Here is a 23,624-nt window from a genome sequence, read left to right as displayed (position 1 = left end):
GGCCTCCAGTCTGAAAAACAACCCTCCATCACCACCCTCTGTCTTCTACCTTTGAACCAGTTCTGAATCCAAATGGCTAGTTCTCCCTGTATTCTGTGAGATCTAACCTTGCTAATCAGTCTCCCATGGGGAATCTTGTCGAATGCCTTACTGAAGTCTATATAGATCACATCTACTGCTTTGCCCTCATCAATCCTCTTTGTTACTTTCTCAAAAAATTGAGACATGATTAAGCCCTTTTGGTTCACAATGATCACCAGCAGAGTCGCTGATGGCCTTGGACTGAGTCCAGTACAAAGGGCAGTCAAAGAGCATAGGAACAGGAGTAGGCCATTCAGCCCATTCTTCCATTCAGTGATATCAGGACTGATGTACGGCATAAGCCAAATACTTTCCTTATGGCCCATTTAATAAATGTATTGAGAAAGGCTGGACTGGCACCATTCCTTGTAAGTGTTTACTCAGACCCTCAAGAAGATCATTTAAAATTAAACAACTGCCGATTGTTGTAAATGTGAAACAAAAGCAGAAATTGCTGGAGAAACTCAGCAGTTTTGGCAGCATCTGTGGATACCGAGAAAGAGTTAATATTTTGAGTCCAGTGACCCTTCACTCTGTTCTCTCCTCCCATGCTGTAGGAAAGATTTACTAGGATGTTGGGGGCGAGAAGTGTGGTACTGGAAAAGCACAGTAGGTCAGGCAGCATCTGAAGAGCAGGGGAAGTTGATGTTTTGGGCAGAAGCCCTTCAGAAATGCAGGAGGTGGGAAGGGGGCTGAGAGATAAATAGGAGGGTGGGGGTGGGAAGAAGGTAGCTGGGAAGGCGATAGGTAGATTCAGGTGATAGTGATAGGTCGGAGAGGATGGTGGAGCGGATAGGTGAGAAGGAGGGTGGACAGATAGGGCAGTGTGGAGTTGGAGAATGGGGTCTGGGATGAGGTGGAAGGGGAGATAAGGAAACTGGTGAAACTGACATTGATGCTGTGTGGTTGGAGGGTCCCAAGGTGGAAAATGAGGTGTTCTTCCTCCAGTCATCAGGTGGCTTGGATTTGGTGGTGGAGGAGGCCCAGGACTTGCATGTCCTTGGCAGAGGGGGATTTGAAATGTTCGGCCACAGAGCTTGTTTGGTGTGTGTGGGAGTCCCAGCGATGTTACCTGAAATGTTTACAAGGATGTTGTCCGGGTTGGAGTGAGTGAGCTATAGAGTGAGGCTTAACAGTCTGGGACTGTTTTCCTTTGAGTGACAGAGGCTGAGGGGTTACCTTGAGGCTTATGAAATTATGAGGAGTAAGGATAGGAAAGAGGGGAAAGATTTAAAGGGCAGTGTTTTGATGTAGAGGGTGGTACATGTATGGAATGAGCCGCCAGAGGAAGTAGTGGAATCTGGTACAATTGCAGCATTGTAAAAGGCATCTCAATAAGTATAGGAATAGGAAGGGTTTAGAGGGATTTAGGCCAAGTGCTGGCAAATGGGACTAGATTAATGTAGGATATCTGGTTAGCATGGCCAATTTGGATCACAGGATCTGATTCCATGCTGTACATCTATGTGATGTGACCAGACCTGCTGAATTTCTCCAGCAATTTCTGCTTTTGTCCAGCGAGACACAACATAAAACATTGTACAGCATAGGCCCTTCGGCCCTCTATGTTGTGTCTGCCTTTTATCCTACTTTAAGGTCAGACTAACGTATAATGCCTTCGTTGTACAATCTTCCATGTGCCTATCCAAGAGTCACTTGAATCTCCCTCATGTACCTGACTCTACTATCACTCCTGGCAGTGCATTCCACAGACCCACCACTCTGTGTAAAGAACATACCCCTGACATCTCACCGAAATCTTCTCCCAATTACCCTAAAATTATGCCCCCTCATGATCGCCATTTCTGCCCTGGGAAAAGTTCTCTGGCTATCCATTCTATCTATGCCTCTCATCATTTTGTATACCTCTATCAAGTCACATCTCATCCTTCTTTGCTCCAATGAGAAAAGCGCTAGTTCCTCCTTCATATGACATGCTCTCCCCTCCAGGAAGCATCCTCGTAAGTCTCCTCTGCACTTTTTCTAAAGCTTCCACATCCTTTCTATAATGAGGTGACCAGAACTGAACACACAATATTCTGATTAGATTAGATTACTTACAGTATGGAAACAGGCCCTTTGGCCCAACAAGTCCACACTGACCCTCCGAAGAGCAACCCACCCAGAACCATTCCTCTACATTTACCCCATGGGCAATTTAGCATGGCCAATTCACCTAACCTGCACATTTTTGGACTGTGGGAGGAAACTGGAGCACCCGGAGGAAACCCACGCAGACACAGGGAGAATGTGCAAACTCCACACAGACAGTTGCCTGAAGTGGGAATTGAACCCGGGTCTCTGGCAGTGAGCTAGCAGTGCTAACCACTGTGCCACCATGACAGCCACCCATTCTAAGTGTGATCTAACCAGGGCTCTATAGAGCTGCAGCATAACCTCGCGGCTCTTGAACTCAATTCCTCCCTGCCAATGAAAGTCAACACACCATACACTTTCTTAACCCTATCATGTTGGGTGAGAACATTTGAGGGATTGATGGACATGGACCCCAAAATCTCTCTGTTCATCCACATTACCAAGAATTAACCCTCTCTTCTGCATTCAAATTCAACCTTCCAAAGTGAATCACTAAACACTTTTTTCCAGGTTAAACTCCATTAGCCTCTTCTCATCCCAGCTCTGCATCCTGTCAATGTACCGTTACAATCTTCGGGTAAAAAATGAGGTCTGCAGATGCTGGAGATAACAGTTGAAAATGTGTTGCTGGTTAAAGCACAGCAAGTCAGGCAGCATCCAAGGAATAGGAAATTCGACGTTTCGGGCCCTCCTGATGAAGGGCTTATGCCCGAAACGTCGAATTTCCTATTCCTTGGATGCTGCCTGACCTGCTGTGCTTTAACCAGCAACACATTTTCAACAATGTACCGTTACAACCTACAACAGCCCTCTACACTATTCACAACTCCATCCACCTACGTGTCATCGGCAAACTTACTAATCCACCGTTCCACTTCCTCATCCAAGTCATTTATAAAAATCACAAAGAGCAGAGGTCCCAGAACCGATTGCTGTGGAACATCACTGGTTACCGAGCTCCAGGCTGAATACTTCCTGTCTACTACCACCCTCTGTCTTCTGTGGGCCAGCCAATTTTGTATCCAGCCAGACAGGTTTCCCTGTATCCCATGCCTCTTTACTTTCTGAATGAGCCTACCATGGGGAACCTTATCAAACACTTTGCTAAAATCCACCACTGCTCTACCTTCATCAATATGTTTTGTCACATCTTCAAACAATTCAATAAGGTTTGTGAGGCATGACCTGCCCCTCTCAAAACCGTGTTGACTATCTTGAATCAGACTATGGTTTTCCAAGTAATCATAAATCTTGTCTCTCAGAATCCTCTCCAATAATTTGCCCACCATGGATGTAAAGCTGACTGATTGGTCTGTTATTCCCAGGATTATCCCTATTCCCTTTTCTTGAACAAGGGAATAACGTTTGCCACCCTCCAATCATATGGCACTACTGCAAGGGACAGAGAGGCCACAAAGGTCATTGCTGAAGGTGCAGCAATCTCTTGCTTTGTTTCCTGAAATAACCTTGGGTATATCCCATCTGGCCCAGGGGACTTATCTATCCTTATGTCTTTGAAAAATTTAAGCACATCCTCCTTCCTAACATCAACCTGTTCGAGCATATCAATCTATTTCCTCAGAAATGTCAAGGTCCCTCTCAGTAGTCAATACTGAAGCAAAGCATTCATTAAGGACCTCCCCTACCTCCTCTGACTCCAGGCACAAGTTCCCTCCACTATCCCTGTTTGGCCCTACCCTCACTCTGGCCATCCTCTTGTTCCTTACATAAGTGTAGAATGCCTTGGGATTTTCCTTAATCCTACCTACGAAAGCTTTTTTGTGCCACCTTCTAACCCTCCTAAGTCCCATTCTTCAATTCCTTCCTGACTTCCTTGTAACCCTCGAGAGCCCTGTCTGATCCTTGCCTCCTGAACCTTAAGTATGATTTGGAGGTGCTGATGTTGAACTGGGGCGGACAAAGTTTAAAAGTCACCCAACACCAGGTTTATTTGGAAGTACTAGCTTTCGGAGCACTGCTCCTTCAACAGATGTTGTCAATCTTAAGTTAGCTTCCTTCTTCCTATTGATTTTAGATGTTCCACATCTCCTGTCACCCAAGGTTCCTTCACCCTACCATCCCTTCCTTGCCTCAGTGGGAGAAACCAGTCCAGCACTATCAGCAAGTGCTCCCTAGACCATCTCCACATTTCTGTTGTGCATTACCCTGAGAACATCTGTTCTCACTCTTATGCTTCACAGTTCCTGCCTAATAACATTGTTATTCCCCTCTTCCAATTAAGTACTTTCCCATACCGCCTGCTCCTATCCCTCTCAATGACTATAATTAAGGTCAGGGAGTTGTGATCGCAGTCACTGAAATGCTCTCCCACCGAGAGATCTGACACCTGGTATGGTTCATTGCCAAGTACCAAATCCAATATGCCCCCCTCCTCGAGTCAGCTTATCTCTATATTAAGTTAGGAACCCTTCCTGAACACACCTGATAAAAATTGCTCCATCCAAACTATTTGAACTAAGGAGGTTCCAATCAATGTTAGGGAAGTTGAAGTCACCCATGACAACAACCCTGTTACTTCTGCACCTTTCCAATCTGCTCCTGTGTCTCTGTTGCTATTGGGGAGTCTGTAGAAAACTCCTTATAAAGTGACTGCTTTCCTGTTTCTGACTTCCACCCATACTGACTCTGTAGACAAACCCTCCCTGATCACAGCTGCAGTAAGGGAGGTTATACTATCCCTGTTTAGCAATGCCACTCTCCCACCTCTTTTACCTCTCCCCTATTCCTTTTGAAACCCCTAAACCCTGGAACATCCAACAACCATTCCTACTCCGTAGTGGCCACAACATCGCAGTTCCCTCCTGACACTTATTGCATTAAAATGGACACACTTCAATCCATCACACTGACTGCACCTTTGCCCTATCCAGTGCCTATCCCTCCTGCTCGGTGTAGCTGGCTGTTCACTACCTACCCCATCATCTGATCTGTAGCTCAGGTTCCTACTTTCCTGCCAATCTGGTTTAAACCCTCATGAAGAACTTTAGCAAACCTCCTGCTCAGGATATTGGTTCCCCTCCAGTTCTGGTACAACCTGTACTTCTTGGGGCGGCACGGTGGCTCAGTGGTTAACACTGCTGCTTCACAGCACTGGGGTCCCAGGTTCAATTCCAGCCTCGGGTGACTGTCTATCTGGAGTTTGCACATTCTCCCCGTGTCTGCGTGGGTTTCCTCCGGGTGCTCCGGTTTCGTCCCGCAGTCCAAAGATATGTAGGTCTGGTGAATTGGTCATGCTAAATTGCCCATAGTGTTAGGTGCATTAGTCAGAGGGAAATGGGTCTGTGTGGGTTACTCTTCGGAGGCTCGGTGTGGACTCGTTCCACACTGTAGGGAATCTAATCTAACCATCTTCCCCAGAAGGTATCCCAATGATCCACATATCTGGAGTCCTCTCTCCTACACCAGCCCTGCAGCCATGTATTCATCTGCACTCACTCTCTATTCCTAGCCATGTATTCATTTGCACTCACTCGCCCATGGCACTGGTAACAATCCTGAGATTACTACTGTTTGTCCTACCTTCTAGCTTCTAACCTAACTCCCTATATTGTCTTTTCAGGGAGGTCCTCCTCCCTTTCCCTACCTCTGTCAATGGTCCCGATGTATACCATGAATTCTGGTAGTTCTCCCTCCCCTGTAAGAATTCTGTAGACTCGAACTGAGAGATCCCTGACCTTGTTTAATTTTCGAAAGGGGTTTTGGATTGAGGTAACGTTTAGATTTTAGAGCAACAATGGAAGATCCTGTCTCTGTTTTAATTCAAAAACAAGACACAAAATCATTATGTTAATCTTGATGAACTGGCAGCTGTATCTCTGCGTCTGCTATATCGAGAATTGTGACAACAACATAATTTGCAGTAACTGATTATTCTCCATCAGATTGGTTTTCTCTTTCTTCTCGCCACTTCCTCGCTCATCTCAAAAATAGATTTTTATTTTCCACATCCTGTTCCCTCACACTTTCTTTTCTCATGAAAATGCACAAGATCACATAGAATCCCTACAGGGTGGAAACAGGTCCTTCAGCCTATCAAGTCCTCACCAAGCCACTAAAGACCACCCAACCAAACCCACCCCATCTCTGGATCTCCCATGGCTCATCCACCTAGCCTGCACAACTCTGAACACTATGGGCAATTTAGTACAGCCAATCCAGCTAACCTGCACATCTTTGGATTGTGGGAGGAAACCCCCGCGCACACACTAGGAGAATGTGCAAACTCCACACAGACAGTCACTCAAGGTTGGAACTGAACCTGGGTCCCTGGTGCTGTGGGGCAGCAGTGCTAACCACTGATCCACTGTGCCACCCAGGTCTCCATAGAGATCCTCCATGCACCTCTTGCTGTCCAGTGCTGAGAATTGATCACTGCCCTTCCATTATATAATGATTGTCAGGTAACTAATTCTCTGTGTGGAATGCTCATCCTGTAATGTGGGAGTTTTCGGATTTGGGATGGCACAGTGGCTCAGTGGTTAGCACTGCTACCTCACAGTGCCAGGGACCCAGGTTTATTCCAGCTTCAGGTGACTCTGCAAACTCCACACAGACATTCTCCCAGTGGGTGTGAGGGATTCCTCCAGACGCTCCAGTTTCCTTCCACAGTGAAGGGTGTGATGCTGGAAAGCACAGCCGGTCAGGCAGCGTCTGGGGCGCGGGAGAAACGATGTTTTGAACATCAGTTCTTTGTCAGGAATGAGACTTGTGGCTGTGGGCCAAGGGGGATGGGAGATAAATAGGTGGATGGGCCTCTGGGGAAGGTAGCTGGGTATGCGATAGGTAGGTGAAGGTGGGGGGCAAGGTGATGGAGCGGATAGGTAGGAAGGAAGGCGGACAGGTGGGGCAGTTCAAGAGGGTGGTGCTGATTAGGAAGGTTGGATCTGGGATAAGGTGGGGAGGGGAGATGAGGAAACTGGTGAAATCCTCATTGAAGCCGTGTGGTTGGAGGACCCCCAGGCGGAATGTGAGGCCGCCTTCCTCCACTCGTCCGGTTTGGTGGTGGAGGAGGCCTAGGACCTGCATGTCCTCCATTGGTAGGCATTAAGGAAGGAGATGTGACTGTAGTAGCAAGTCTGCTTCAGGATGTGGCTGAACAGCTTCAGGGCAGAGTTGAAAAAGTTCTCCTCCTCCCTGTACAAGGCATGCAGGTCCTGGGCCTCCTTCACTGCCATCATTATACAATCATGGGGGACATGGGTACGTGAATAGACAAAGTCTTTTCCCTGGGGTGGGGGAGCATGGGTTTAAGGTGAGAGCGGAAAGTTATGAAAGGGATCTACAGGGCAAAATTTTCAGGCAGAAGATGATTTGTGTATGGACTGAGCTGCCAGAGGAAGTGGTTGAAAATGCGTTGCTGGTTAAAGCACAGCAGGTCAGGCAGCATCCAAGGAATAGGAAATTCGACGTTTCGGGCATAAGCCCTTCATCAGGAATGAGGAGAGGGTGGCAGGCAGGTTAAGATAAAAGGTAGGGAGGAGGGACTTGGTGGAGGGGCGATGGAGATGTGATAGGTGGAAGGAGGTCAAGGTGAGGGTGATAGGCCGGAGTGGGGTGGGGGCGGAGAGGTTAGGAAGAAGATTGCAGGTTAGGAGGGCGGTGCTGAGTTGAGGGAACCGACTGAGACAAGGTGGGGGGAGGGGAAATGAGGAAACTGGAGAAATCCGAGTTCATTCCTTGTGGTTGGCGGGTTCCCAGGCAGAAGATGAGGCGTTCTTCCTCCAACCGTCATATTGTTATGTTTTGCCGGTGGAGGAGTCCAAGGACCTGCATGTCCTCGGTGGAGTGGGAGGGAGAGTTAAAGTGTTGAGCCACGGGGTGGTTGGGTTGGTTGGTCCGGGCGTCCCTGAGGTGTTCTCTGAAGCGTTCCGCAAAGCAGGCAGGTTAAGATAAAAGGTAGGGAGGAGGGACTTGGGGGAGGGGCGATGGAGATGTGATAGGTGGAAGGAGGTCAAGGGGCAGGCAGGTTAAGATAAAAGGTAGGGAGGAGAGACTGGCAGGCAGGTTAAGATAAAGGAAGTGGCTGAGGCTGGAACAATTACAATATTCAAAAGGCATCCGGATGGGTAAATGACTAGGAATGATTTAGAGGGATATGGCCCAAGTGCTGGCAAATGGGATGAGATTAATTTAGGATATCTGGTCACCATGGACGAGTTAGACTGAAGAGTTTGTTTCCATGTTGTATACCTCTAAGAGACAGCAAATATTGGTAGGAGTTGTTAATAGCCACGGAACAGTAATGGTAATTTACAGTATGGTTTTAGAGGTACATGGAACAAGAGCTAGATTTAAATCCCCTAAAATTACTATCTATCTATCGACTAGGTAATCTTAATTTGCATTAATGTTTTTGGGAAGCAATTCCTAGAATATATATACCAGTGAGTTCCCTAGACCAGTAAGTTGTGAGACTCTAGAGAATGGGAAATTTCAATCGATGAAGGGCTTCTGCCCGAAACATCGATTCTCCTGCTCCTTGGACGCTGCCAGACTTGCTGTGCTTTTCCAGCACCATACACTCGACTCTGATCTCAAGCATCTGCAGTCCTCACTTTCTCTCAATTTCAATAGAGTATTGTACAATGAACAAATGCCAATTATTCTAATTGTAAAGGAACCTTTTGGAGAGAGTGACCTTAATGCTAGGATTTTAGTGTAAGCTTTAACCTTTAAGCTTTTAATCCAGTCTGAAACTAGGGATTCAATTCTAAATACATGAAAATACAAAAGTATGAGGAAAAGTTGGTTGGTATTAATGAGATTATAGATTAATGCATTAATTAATGATTTACAACAAACATCCAGCCCTTTTTTGCTTTTGAAGCACAAATGCAATTCAGTGTGACCAACAAGGCAAGTTGAAGGTTGTGTTTGATCACACGAAGAGGCTTAAGTTGCCCAAAAATGTAGAAGCCTGAGGATTGGGAGTATTTTACCATTCACCAAAGTTGGACCAAGAGGCTAATATCAAATGTGGGGAGGAGGGGGAAATACAGGATGTCACTAGGGAGAAATATGTTTTAAAAAAATCGCTAAAAGAATAAAGAGACTGACCAACATATTCTCTAGAATCTAGGCGAGTAAAAAGTGGTCTAATTGAAACATCGGAACTCTTCCAGGGTAGATACAGGAAGAATTCCTTATTTTGGTTGGGCAGGAAGCTTGTTTTCTCATGAAGAAATCCTCCCTCACTCAGTCTGATATGGTCTGCCTCCTCCTGAGATTGTGACCTTTTGTTTCTAGCCAGGGCAAATATCCTACCTATATTCATCCTGTTCTGTCCTCGAAGAATTAAATGTCAATGACATTGCACCTCATTCTTCAAAACCCTCGAGAATACAGACCCAAATTCCTCAATCTCTCCTCGTAACCATCCCAGGATTAATCTGATGAGCCTCTGAACTCCATTTTATAGTAAGTATATCCTTCCTTGGATAAGGAGACCAAAACCCCTCTTAGTACTTCAGAAAAGATCTAACTGAGGCTCCGTACAACTGATGAAGGGCTTATGCCCGAAATATCGACTCTCCTGCTCCTTGGATGCTGCCTGACCTGCTGTGCTTTTCCAGTGCTGCACTTTTCGACTCCGATCTCCTGCATCTGCAGTCCTCCTTTTTTCTCTCTCTCCATACAACTGCTGCATGGATGCACCCAAATCCCCTTGAAGTGAATTCTTAGGATGTGCATTACATAATTGCTTGCTGCACCGGTAGAGTCATACAGCACGGAAACAGGCCCTTCAGCCCAACTCATCCATGCCAAACAGGTTTCCTAAACTGAACTAGACCCGTTTGCCTACATTTGGCCCAATTCCTTCTAAACATTTCCTATCCATGTATCGGTCCAAATGTATTTTAAATATTATAATTGTACCTGCATCTTCTAGCAGCTCATTCAATATAACACACTGCCCTCTGTGTTTAGAAGTTGCCCCCTCCAGTCCCTTCTAAATCTTTCCCCTGCACCTTAAACCTCTGCCCTCTAGTTTTTGCCTTGGGGAAAAGACCTTTGGCTAATGTAGGCCCCTCATAACTTTTATAGGAGGTTTATAAAATCATCTTTGGATCGTATCTTTGGGGTCCTGAAGGAAGAGGGTGACCAGCCTCCAGTCGTTGTCCATGTAGGTATCAACGACATAGGTAGAAAGAGGGATAGGGATGTAAGGCAGGATTTCCGGGAGCTAGGGTGAAAGCTGAGAGCTAGAACAAAGTGTTGTTATCTCTGGATTGTTACCCATGCCAAGTGATACTGAGGCAAGGAATAGGGAGAGATATCAGCTAAACACGTGGCTGCAAGGATGGTGCAGGAGGGAGGGTTTCAGGTTCTTGGATAATTGGGGCTCATTCTGCAGAAGGTGGGACTTGTGCAAACAGGACGGTCTTCACTTGAACCAGAGGGGCGCTAATATCCTGGGTGGGAAATTTGCTGGTGCTATTTGGGTGGGTTTAAACCAGCTCAGCAGAGGGACGGGAACCTGAGGTGTAATTGCAGTGCACAGGAGGATGAGAGTAGGAAGGACAGGGACAAGGTTTCAGGGTCACAGGAATGTGCTGGCAGACAGCAAACTGGTTTGAAGTGTGTCTACTTCAACGCCAGAAGTATCCGAAATATGGTAGGTGAGCTTGCAGCATGGATAGGTAACTGGGACTTCGATGTTGTGGCCATTTCAGAGACATAGATAAAGCAGGGTGAGGAATGGATGTTGCAGGTTCCAGGGTTTAGATCTTTCATTAAAAACAGGCAACGTGGTAAAAGTGGGGGAGGCGTGGCCTTGTTAGACAAAGATAGTATAACGGTGGCTGAGAAAATTTTTGATGAGGACTCGTCTACTGAGGTAGTGTGGGCTGAGGTTAGAAACAGGACAGGAGAGGTTACACTGCTTGGAGATTTTTATAGGCCTCAGCAGAGTTCCAGGGAAGTGGAAGAGAGAATTAGCAAAATTATTTTGAGTAGGAGTGAAAGGAACAGGGTGGTCATTATGGGGGACTTTAACTTCACCAACATTGACTGGAAATGCTGTAACTCCAGTACGTCGGATGGATCAGTTTTTGTCCAATGTGTACAGGAGAGTTTCCTGACACAGTATGTCAAAGGGCCGACAAGAGGCCACACTGGATCTGGTGCATGGTAATGAACCAGGCCAGGTTTTTGAATTAGTTGTAGGTGAGCACTTTGGAGAGAGTGACCATAATTCAGTTACGTTTAGTTTAGCGATGGAAAGGGATAGGTACATGTCACAGGTCAAGAGTTATCGATGGGGCAAGGACAATTACAATGCAATTAGGCAAGAGTTAGGATGCATAGAATGGGGTAGCAAAATGCAGGGGATACAGACTATTGAAATGTGGAGCTGGTTTAAGGAACCAATATTGCGTGTCCTTGATAGGTATGTCCCTGTCAGGCAGGGAGGAAGTGATAAGGTAAGGGAACCGTGGTTTACTACTGAAATTGCATCTCTTGTTAAGAAGAAGGAGGCTTATGTGTTGATGAGGCAAGATGGCACAGATGAGGCGATGGAGAGTTACAGATCAGCTAAGAAGGATTTAAAGAGTTAAGAAGAGCAAAGAGAGGACACGAGCAGTCTTTAGCAAATAGAATAAAGGAGAACCCTAAAGCTTTCTATAGGTATGTGAGGAATAAAGGGATGATTAGGTTAGGATTAGGGCCAGTCAAAGACAGAAGTGGGAGGTTGAGTGTGGACCCTGTAGAGATCGGAGAGGTGCTAAATGAACATTTCTCATCGGTGTTCACTCAGGAAAAAGAGAATATTGTAGAGGAGAAGAGTGAGGTACGAGATATTAGACTAGAAAGAATCAAGGTTAGTTACGCACAGGTGTTATTCAATTCTAGAAGGAGTGAAAGTAGACAAGTCCCCTGGGCTGGATGTGATTTATCCGAGGATTATTTGGGAAGCTAGGGAGGAAATAGCAGAGCCTTTGGCTTTGATATTTGAGTCGTCAATGTCTACGGGTTTAGTACCTGAGGACTGGAGGATTGCAAATGTTGTGCCATTGTTCAAGAAGGGCAGCAGAGATGACCCAGGTAATTATAGACCAGTGAGCCTTACGTCTGTTGTAGGAAAGGTTTTGGAAAGGATTATAAGAGATAAGATTTATAATCATCCAGCAAGCAACAATTTGATTTCAGATAGTCAACATGGTTTCGTCAAGGGCAGGTCATATCTCACAAACCTCATTGAGTTTTTTGAGAAGGTGACCAAGCATGTAGATGAGGGTAGGGCAGTTGATGTGGTATACATGGACTTCAGTAAAGCCTTTGATAAGGTTCCACATGGTAAGCTGTTGGAGAAAATGTAGAGGCATGGAATTGAGGATGATTTAGCAATTTGGATTAGAAACTGGCTTTCTGAAAAAGGCAGTGAGTGATGGTTGATGGAAAATATTCAGCCTGGAGTCCGGTTACTAGTAGTGTGCCACAAGGATCTGTTTTGGGAACACTGCTATTTGTCATTTTTATAAATGGCTTAGACACAGGCATAGGTGGATGGATTAGTAAATTTGCAGATGACACTAAAGTCGGTGGAGTAGTGGACAGTTTGGAAGAATGTTACAGGTTTCAGGAGGACTTGGATAAACTGCAGAATTGGGCTGAGAGGTGGCAAATGGAGTCCAATGCAGCCAAATGTGAGGTGGTGCACTTTAGGAAGAATAGCAGGAAGGCAGAATACTGGAGTCTTGGAGTCCATGTGCATAGATCCCTGAAAGTTGCCAGCCAGATAGTGCTGTGAAGAAGGCATATGGTATGTTAGGTTTCATTGGTAGAGGGATTGAGTTCCGGAGCCGTAATGTCATGCTGCAACTATACAAAACGCTGGTGCGGCCACACTTGGAATATTGTGTACAGTTCCAGTCCCCATATTTTGGGAAGGATGTGGAAGCATTGGAAAAGGTTCAGTGGAGATTTACCAGGATGTTGCCTGGTCTGGAGGGAAGGTCTTATGAGGAAAGGCTGAGAGACTTGGATCTGTTCTCATTGGAAAGAAGAAGGCTAAGGGAGGATTTGATAGAGACATACAAGATGATCAGTGGATTAGATAGCGTCGACAGTAAAATACTTTTTCCTAGGATGATGACGTCAGCTTGTACGAGAGGGCATAACTACAAATTGAGGGGTGATAGATTTAAGCTGAAAATGTGTTGCTGGTTAAAGCACAGCAGGTCAGGCAGTGATAGATTTAAGGCAGATATCAGAGGAAAGTTCTTTACCCAGAGAGTGGTAAGGGCATGGAATGCCCTACCTGCTAAAGTAGTCAACTCAGCCACATTAGGGAGATTTAAACAATCCTTAGATAAGCACATGGATGATTTTTGGGATAGTGTAGGGGGATGAGCTGAGAATAGTTCACAAGTTGGCACAACATTGAGGGCGGTAGGGCCTGTTCAGAACTGTATTGTTCTATGTTCTATTAACCCTCAGCCTCCTTTGCTCCAGGGAATAAAAGTCCCAGCCAATCCAGCCTCTCCTTATAATTAACCACCCTGCCCCCAAGTCTCAGTAATATCCTTGTAAATCCTTTGTCGCACCCTTTCTAGTTTAATAGCATCCTCCCTATTGCAGGGTGACCAGATTGTACGTGAGTTTTTAGTGATTCATGGACAAGGGCCCCAGGTCCCTTTGGACTCCTGCACTATCCTAGTTCCCTCTCTGTAGTTCAGAAACCTTCTGTCTTCTGTTCCACAGAGTGAAACTCCAAGTTTGGGTGGGCGTGCTGAGTAGGCCCATGTTTGTGAATCGGTTGACTGAATTGTCACCTTACAGCAGGCCTGGGTTCAAGTCCCACCTGCTCCAGCGGCATGTAAAAACATGTCTGAACAGGTCAATTAGAAAGCATTTATAATCCATCTCTGAACACTGGTGACGGAGGTTGGGGTTGAGATCCGCCTCCCTGTGTGTTGGCAGTCGCAGAATTACAGGTTCATGTTGTGTAGAAAGAGGCTATTCGGCCCAGCAGGTCCTTGATGGCTCTTTCAGAGGGCAAGGAGAAAGTGACACCTGCGGATGTGGAGATCAGAGTCAAAAAGTGTGGTGCTGGAAAAGTACAACAGGTCGGGTGGCATCCGAGGAGCAGGAGAGTTGTAGTTTCGGGCATAAGCAGTTCATGAGGAATGTTCAGTGGGCAATCCATTTAGTCCCATTCACTTTCCTCTTTCTCCAGCTCCTTTTCTCCTTTGTGTGTTCATCCCAATCCCTTTTGAAGGCTGCTGTTGATTCTGTTTCCACCCTGTCAGGGCGTGCTTTTCAAATGCCAATCACACATTGGGTAAGAAGGCTTTTCCTCTTGGAGATTCTAGTGTAATCTGCAGTTGTCTTAAAGCAGTAGTTTGATACCAGCAGTGTGGAGCATTCAGAAATTTGGACTGGGCAAATGAGATCTCCCTGAGTATTTAACATCCCACTGTTGAATAGAAACCCCGAAAGAACTCTGGATACTGGAAAACAGAAATTGTTGAGAAAGCACAGCAGGGCTGGCAGCATCTATCAGAGTTAATGTTTCGGGTCCCCTGACCTTTCTTTAGAATTATCCCAGCAATTTCTGATTTTGGTTACTGTGAGATACTTCTTCCAATTTCCATCATGTCAGCAAACACCGGGGTTAGTGTGTAAATGTCAGCTGTTAGCATTGCTGAATTCATTGGGAGAAGTGAGCACTGCAGCTGCTGGAGATTACAGTTGAAGATTGTGATGCTGGAAAAGCACAGCGGGTCAGGCAGCATTCGAGGAGCAGGAGAATCGATTTTGAGCACAAGCTCTTCATCAGGCATTTATGTATGTATTTTCTTTTACCGTTCCGATCACTTCATGCACTTTTAACATGCATTCATGTCTGCTTTTGAACAATCCTAAGGGCAACCTGATATCCCTCAAAGGTGTCTCAAGGCCATCTCCAAAGGGAACGCTAGCTATTGAAACAAAGGACTTGGCTCAGACTTCTTTCTTCCAGGTCTAATATCTGACTGCAAGCGTGCACAATGGTGGAGAAACTCAGCAGGTCTGTGCAGAGAGAGAAACAGCTCACATGCACGTCCCTGCATCAATGAAGACTACAGGATAGAAAAATAAAGTGGTTAAAAAGGCATATTGAATATTTCCCTATATCAATCAAAGGATTGAATACAGGAGCAAAGAGATTGTGTTGGAGGTGGATGTATTTGTGGTTTGACCATAGCTAGAACACTGTTCTGTTCTGGTCACCACACAAAAGGAAGGATGCTGTTGGTCTACAGGGAACACAGAGGAGACTCTCTACCTCATTTTCCACTTGGAGTCCCTGCAGCCCTCCAGACTCAAAATCGAGTTCAATAACTTTTATATAGAACATAGAACATTACAGCGCAGTACGGGCCCTTTGGCCCTCAATGTTGTGCCACCCTGTCATACCAATCTGAAGCCCATCCCACCTACACTATTCCATGTACATCCATATGCATGTCCAATGACGACTTAACGTTAGCGAATCTACTATCGATGCAGGCAAAGCATTCCATACCCTTGCTACTCTCTGAGTAAAGAAACTACCTCTGACCTATACCTATCTCCCCTCACTTTAAAGTCGTGTCCCCTCGTGTTTGCCGTCCCCATACTTGGTAAAAGGCACTCCCTGTCCACCCTATCTAACCCTCTGATTATCTTGTATGTCCCTATTAAGTCACCTCTCAACCTTCTTCTCTCTAATGAGAACAGCCTCAAGGCCCTCAGCCTTTCCACGTAAGACCTTCCCTCCATACCAGGCAATATCCTAGTAAATCTCCTCTGCATCCTTTCCAAAGCTTCCACATCCTTCTTTTAATGTGGTGACCAGAACTGTACACAATACTCCAAGTGTGGCCGTACCAGAGCTTTGTACAGCTGCAGCATAACCTCCTGGTTCCAGAAATCAATCCCTCTATTAATAAAGGCCAAGACACTGTATGCCTTCTTAACAACCCTGTCAATCTGGGTGGCAACTTTCAGGTATCTGTGTACATGGACACCGAGATCTCTCTCCTCATCTGCACTCCCAAAAATCTTACCATTAGCCCAGTACTTTGCATTCCGATTACTCCGTCCAAAGTGTATCACCTCACATTTGTCCACATTAAACTCCATTTGCTACCTCTTCTAGATGGTTATAAATCCTATCTCTTATAGCCTTTTCCAACAACTGAAGTGACACTCACTGGTCTATAATTACCAGGGTTGTCTCTACTACCCTTTTTGAACATTTGCTATCTTCCAGTCCTCAGGCACTATTCCTGTAGACAACGCTGATTTGAAGATCAATGCCAAAGGCTCGGCAATCTCTTCCCTTGCTTCCCAGAGTATCCTAGGATAGATCCCATCCTGCCCAGGGGACTTGTCTGTTTCACACTCTGCGGTATTTCTAATACCTCTTCCTTGTGAACCACAATCTCTTCTAGTTTAGATGCAAGTATCTCTGTATCTTCCTCGCCAACATTTTCATTTTCTATAGTGAACACTGTCAAAATATTTATTTAGTGCTTCCCCTATCTCCTCTGACTCCACACACAACTTCCCACTATTATCCTTGATTGGCCCTAATTTAACTCTCGTCATTCTTTTATTCCTGACATACCTATGGAAAGCCTTAGGGTTAACCCTCATCCTATCCGCCAGCAACTTCTCATGTCTCCTCCTGGCTCTTCTGAGCTCTCTCTTTTTCGGTTTTTCCTGACTTTCTTGAAACCCTCAAGTGCCGTAACTGAGTTTTCTCATTTTGTCCTAACATAAGCCTTCTTCTTCTTGACGAGGGCTTCTTGACCACTTCCTTAGTAAACCACGGCTCACGCGTTCTATATCTTCCTCCTTGCCGGACAGGTACATACTTATCTAGGACGCACAGGAGCTTTTCCTTGAATAAGCTCCACATTTTTAATGTGCTTATCCCCTGCATTTTCCTTCCCCATTCTACGCTTCCTAAATCTTTCCTAATTGCATCATAATTTCCCTTGCTCGAGCTGTAACTCTTGCTCGGTGGAGTACACCTATCCCTTTCCATCACTAAAGTAAACTTGACAGAATTGCGATCACTGTCTCCAAAGTGCTCACCTACTTCCAGATCTAACACCTGGCCAGGCTCATTACCCAGTACTAAATCTAAAGTGGCTTCTCCCCTTGTAGGCCTGTCTACATACTGTCTCAGGAAGCCCTTCTGCACACACTGGACAAAAACTGACCTATCTATAGTACTCGTACTGTAGTGATGCCAGTCAATATTTGGATGGTTGAAGTTCCCCATGACAACTACCCTGCCTCTCTCACTCCTATCGAGAATCATCTTTGCTATCCTTTCCTCTACATCTCTGGGACTTTAGGCCTGAAACTCTCCCCTGTTCGAGGCCCCCGCCCCATATACCACAAGACCCATTGTTAGCCACTAACAGCCATTCACCCTCCCAACCAGATTGTTACTGACTCCTTTTGTCTTTGTAAATGTCGTTTTTCTCTGGACTCTATCTCTACGTTTACTTCTTACTAACTTCCCCCACCTCCCCAAAAAATAACCAGCCTATCTTCTGCACATTTTCCTAAATAACATCAGTTCTGAGGAAGGGTGGCCAGACCTGAAACTTTGATTTCTCTCCACAGATGCTGCCAAACCTGCTGAGCCTCTCCAGCAACTTCAGTTTTTGTTTGCCCAGGATATTGCCTGGGATGGAGTGATTCAGCGATGAAGAGAAATGAGACGGCTGATGTTTTGTTTTCTTTGGTGTGGAGAAGGCTGAAATGGGTGGGATCTGATCGAAGCTTTAAAAAAAATTAAGGGACTTAGGCAGGGTTGCTCGGGAGAAACCTTTCCGCTTGGATGAGTCGATGACCAGTGGATATAAATTTGCGACAAGGAACAGGAGGTTTAGAGGGTATTTGAGGGGAAAAAAAGTGTTTTACTCAGGGGTCTTGTTGGTATCTACAGCTCACTGTCTGAAAGAGCAGGAACCCTTGAGGCATTTAACAACTATTTAGATAAACACTTAAAACATCACTGCATACCAGGCTACCGGCCAAGTACTGGAAAAACGTGATTAGAATAGAGAAATGTTTGAGAGCCAGCACGGTCACAATTGGCCAAAGGGCCTCTGTCCATGCTGTAAAATGCCTGTGACTTTATCTCTTCACACCACTCTTCCACAAAAATCAAGATGCGTGTGTTTCATATTTCATGTGCAATTTATCTAATGTTCTGTTGAATTTATCTAATGCTCCGTGCCGTTTCTCAACTATTTCTTTGGAACAATTCCATCTTGCCTCGGGGGGAATGTGATGAACCTTCATTGAACTACTCTTTGTTCCAGATTCTGGATTAGTGGTGCTGGAAGAGTACAGCAGTTCAGGCAGCATCCAAAGTGCAGCAAAATCGACGTTTCGGGCAAAAGCCCGAATAAAGGAATAAAGGCAGTGAGCCTGAAGTGTGGAGAGATAAGCGAGAGGAGGGTGGGGGTGGGGAGCGAATAGCATAGAATAGCAGGGAGGGGATGAAGGTGATAGGTCAGGGAGGAGAGGGTGGAGTGGATAGGTGGAAAAGGAGATAGGCAGGTAGGAAAAGTCCGGACAAGTCATGGGGACAGTGCTGAGCTGCAAGTTTGGAACTAGGGTGAGGTGGGGGAAGGGGAAATGAGGAAACTGTTGAAGTCCACATTGATGCCCTAGGGTTGAAGTGTTCCGAGGCGGAAGATGAGGCGTTCTTCCTCCAGGCGTCTGGTGGTGAAGGAGCGGCGGTGAAGGAGGCCCAGGACCTCCATGTCCTCGGTAGAATGGGAGGGGGAGTTGAAATGTTGGGCCACGGGGCGGTGTGGTTGATTGGTGCGGGTGTCCCGGAGATGTTCCCTAAAGCGCTCTGCTAGGAGGCGCCCAGTCTCCCCAATGTAGAGGAGACCGCATGGGGAGCAACGGATACAATAAATGATATTGGTGGATGTGCAGGTAAAGCATTGGATGTGGAAGGCTCCTTTAGGGTCTTGGATAAAGGTGAGGGAGGAGGTGTGGGCACAGGTTTTACAGTTCCTGCGGTGGCAAGGGAAAGTGCCAGGATGGGAGGGTGGGTTGTAGCGGGGCGTGGACCTGACCACGTGGTCACGGAGGGGACTGTCTTTGCGGAAGGCAGAAAGGGATGGGGAGGGAAATATATCCCTGGTGGTGGGGTCTTTTTGGAAGTGGCAGAAATGTCGCCGGATGATTTGGTTTATGTGAAGGTTTGAGAAGTGGAAGGTGAGCACCAGAGGCGTTCTGTCCTTGTTACGGTTGGAGGGGTGGGGTCTGAGGACGGAGGTGCGGGATGTGGACGAGGTGCGTTGGGGGGCATCTTTAACCACGTGGGAAGGAAAATTGCGGTCTCTAAAGAAGGAGGCCATCTGGTGTGTTCTGTGGTGGAACTGGCCCTCCTGGGAGCAGATAACGGCGGAGGCGGAGTAATTGGGGATACAGGATGGCATTTTTGCAAGAGGTAGGGTGGGAAGAGGTGTAATCCAGGTAGATGTGAGAGTTGGTGGTTTGTAAAAAATGTCAGTGTCAAGTCGGTCACCATTAATGGAGATGGAGAGGTCCAGGAAGGGGAGGGAGGTGTCAGAGATGGTCCATGTAAATTTAAGATCAGGGTGGAATGTGTTGGTGAAGTTAATGTATTGCTCAGCCTCCTCGCGAGAGCACGAGGTGGTGCCAATGCAGTCATCAATGTATCGGAGGAAGAGGTGGGGAGTGGTGCCGGTGTAATTACGGAAGATCAACTGTTCTACGTTGCCAACAAAGAGACATGCATAGCTGGGGCCCATACGTGTGCCCATGGCTACCCCTTTGGTCTGGAGGAAGTGGGATTACTCTTTGTTCCATCCTGCTTAGATTGGAATGGATTAAAAGTATTTTTTTTTCTCAAAAATTTCACAGCACAACTTAAGATGGTGTGATCCTCTTTTCATTCAGTTTTTTCCTAGGACGGGTTGTGCAGGAGGCAAGCTGTCATGCTCACCCATAGTGGCATTGCTCTCAGCTTAGTGCTGAAGGGTTGTGGAGGGGGTTTAATGGTTAATCTTTCTCCCTCCCCTGCTGTAGTTGTGGTAAATTCCTCCATTTCTGTGCCTTTGCTTCTCCAGGTGTAAGGCCCAAAGCAGGGGCTGTTCACTTTGGTCCTGAGGAGGGTGCAGCCAATCACGTTCACTTTGAAGAGAAATTACATGATTCTGTTGTCATGGTGACCCAAGAGGAAGATGGCAGCTTCTTAGTGAAGGTGAGACCGCAGCAATTTAAACACGCGACGTGTTGATTTTAAAATTTTTAGTCTTGGATTGTGGGTGTTGCTTGCATTTGTTAATTGTCATTGGTCGCATTGAGAGGAGTTGGGGGGCAGTACAGGGTGAACTCTGGGTCTATCTCTTGGCGTCTGCTGCCTTCCATCTCCTGGATTTTTCTCCCAGCTACCTCCCTCCCAACCCCTATTCCCTTCGTAGGGACCATGAGTGCTCTGCTGCTTTCTGGGCGTGGTACTGCGTGAAGATATCATCACGATCATTTACAGTCCTGAAGCTTCAGATAAACCCCCATGGTTTTCTGTTTACTATTCTGATCTCTTCCACGCCTCTCAATTTCGCAATTTTAAACAGTGACAGTGTTTGCTCACGCTGTGGAAGTTAGATTCAGCAACACTGTAACAGCTTGCACAGATCAGCCCTTCCACAGTTTGCTCTCTCCCTTCACACAGCACCCCCCCACCCACTTTTTTTCTTTCTTTCCTCTCTCGCCTCTGTTTTTCTAAATTTATGTCTTTTTCGAGTCATAGAGATGTACAGCATGGAAACAGACCCTTTGGTCCAACCCAACAATGCCGACCAGATATCCCAACCCAATCTAGTCCCACCTGCCAGCACCCGGCCCATATCCCTCCAAACCCTTCCTATTCAGAAACCCATCCAAATGCCTCTTAAATGTTGCAATTGTACCAGCCTCCACCACATCCTCTGGCAGCTCATTCCATACACGTACCACCCTCTGCGTGAAGAAGTTGCCCCTTAGGTCTCTTTTATATCTTTCCCCTCTCACCCTAAATCTATGCCCTCTAGTTCTGGACTCCCCAGCCCCAGGGAAAAGACTTTGTCTATTTATCCTATCCATGCCCCTCATAATTTTGTCAACCTCTGTAAGGTCACCCCTCAGCCTCCGACGCTCCAGGGAAAACAGTCCCAGCCTGTTCAGCCTCTCCCTGTAGCTCAAATCCTCCAACCCTGGCAATATCCTTGTAAATCTTTTCTGAACCCTTTCATGTTTCACAACATGTTTCCAATAGGAAGGAGACCAGAATTGCATGCAATATTCCAACAGTGGCCTAACCAATGTCCTGTACAGCCGCAACATGACCTCCCAACTCCTGTACTCAATACTCTGACCAATAAAGGAAAGCATACCAAACGCCGCCTTCACTATCCTATCTACCTGTACTCCAAAGTCTCTTTGTTCAACAACACTCCCTAGGACCTTACCATTAAGTGTATAAGTCCTGCTAAGATTTGCTTTCCCAAAATGTAGCACCTCACATTTATCTCAATTAAACTCCACCTGCCAGTTCTCAGCCCATTAGCCCATCTGGTCCAGATCCTGTTGTAATCTGAGGTAACCCTCTTCACTGTCCACTACACCTTCAATTTTGGTGTCAGCTGCAAACTTACTAACTGTACCTCTTATGCTTGCATCCAAATCATTTATGTAAATGACAAAAAGTAGAGGGCCCAGCACTGATCCTTGTGGCACTCCACTGGTCACAGGCCTCCAGTCTGAAAAACAACCCTCTACCACCACCTTCTGTCTTCTACCCATGAGCCAGTTGTGTATCCAAATGGCTAGTTCTCCATGTATTCCACGAGATCTAACCTTGCTAATCAGTCTCCCATGGGGAACCTTGTCGAATGCCTTACTGAAGTCCATACAGATCACATCTACTGCTCTGCCTTCATCAATCTTCTTTGTTACTTCATCAAAAAACTCAATCAAGTTTGTGAGACATGATTTCCCATGCACAAAGTCATGTTGACTATCCCGAATCAGTCCTTGCCTTTCCTAATACATGTACATCCTGTCCCTCAGGATTCCCTCCAACAACTTGCCCACCACCGAGGTCAGGCTCAGCGGTCTATAGTTCCCTGGCTTGTCTTTACCGCCCTTCTTAAACAATGGCACCACGTTTGCCAACTTCCAGTCTTCCGGCACCTCACCTGTGACTATAGATGATACAAATATCTCAGAGGCCCAGCAATCACTTCTCTAGCTTCCCACAGAGTTCTCGGATGCTCTCTCCCCCTCCCCTCTTCTCTTACTACCTCTTTTCTCTTTTGCTTCTCTCCTTTCTTTTTTACTCCTGTAATCCTCTTCTCTTTTCTCGCCCTCCTCTCTTTATCACTTTTTCACTCCCTTTTCCCTGTTTTTCTTTCTGTCTGTCTCCTTGGTTTTTCACTCTGTCTCGTGCGCCCTCTCCTCTTTTCCCCTACAATATCTCCAAAGGCCCATTTCATTGCTGGAGTGGTGCTTGAACCCACAGCCTTTTGCCCCTGGAGACTGCATCACCCGTTTGGCACTGAAACCCTCCTATTCCTGCCTTTGCATGAACGAACTGGACACTTCCAGTTCGCTCCAGGCTGACTTGTATAATCTAGAGTTTTCCAAAACTTGTGCCAAGTCTCATTCCCATAGCATCCCTATTCTCACTGACTTGCATATGTGTTCTGGTTAAGTTGTGCCTTGGTTTAAAAAAAAACTCAACCTGTTCCTTTGATTTCTCATGACCTAGCCCCTGCTCTATAACCTCTTCCAGCCCAACAATCCTCCAAGATATCTGTGTCCCAAATTTCCGACTTCTATTATGAATTGCTGATCCCTTCAGTTCTGGAATTTTCTCCTGTAAAACCACGGGCTCCATTAAGGTGTTCCTTAAAATCTGCCTCTTTGACTCTATATTTGTTTTGGTCTTTTGCCCCAGTACCTCTGTTATTGCTCAGTGCCCATTTTGCAGGATTACAGTGCCTTCCAGAAATAGGTCTTAATGTTTACCTACCTTAAGGGTGCTGTGTAAATGAAGGTGGTAGTGATTGAATTTGGTGTGTCTGTTGTTCTTTCAATTCCACTGTTCTGACTGACAGAGTGAGCTAAATAATTGCCAAGCAGTTTTGAGTGATTAATGTACACATTGTAATGTGTAAGGAGAGTCAATGCATCACTTTGAGTCATTAAAGCCTCTTCTGCAGAAAATCTTGCCAATATATCAGAAGGGAAACAGGTTATCCCAGTGTTATTAAACTCGAAATGGTGCAGAAAAGAATAAAAAGGATGTTGCCAGGTTTGGGAGGGGTTGAACTATAGGGAGAGACTGAATAGGCTGGGGCTATTTTCCCTGGATTATTGGAGGCTGAGGGATGACCTTTTATAGAGGT

At 46.1% G+C, this 23,624-nt stretch overlaps 1 protein-coding gene across 1 annotated transcript in view; it reads left to right on the top strand.

Annotated features, from left to right (window-relative positions):
- adissp (adipose secreted signaling protein) overlaps nucleotides 1–23,624 on the top strand; it is a 134,735-nt gene that overhangs the window by 18,899 nt on the left and 92,212 nt on the right. Inside the window, exon 2 of the mRNA XM_060828230.1 lies at nucleotides 20,304–20,437. Within this exon, the coding sequence (XP_060684213.1) occupies nucleotides 20,304–20,437 (134 nt within the window). The remainder of the gene's footprint in view (nucleotides 1–20,303; nucleotides 20,438–23,624) is intronic.

The sequence above is a fragment of the Hemiscyllium ocellatum genome, chromosome 1 (assembly GCF_020745735.1).
Source record: "Hemiscyllium ocellatum isolate sHemOce1 chromosome 1, sHemOce1.pat.X.cur, whole genome shotgun sequence".
NCBI classification, from domain to species: Eukaryota; Metazoa; Chordata; class Chondrichthyes; order Orectolobiformes; family Hemiscylliidae; genus Hemiscyllium; species Hemiscyllium ocellatum.
This window is presented reverse-complemented; position numbering and strand designations above follow the sequence as displayed.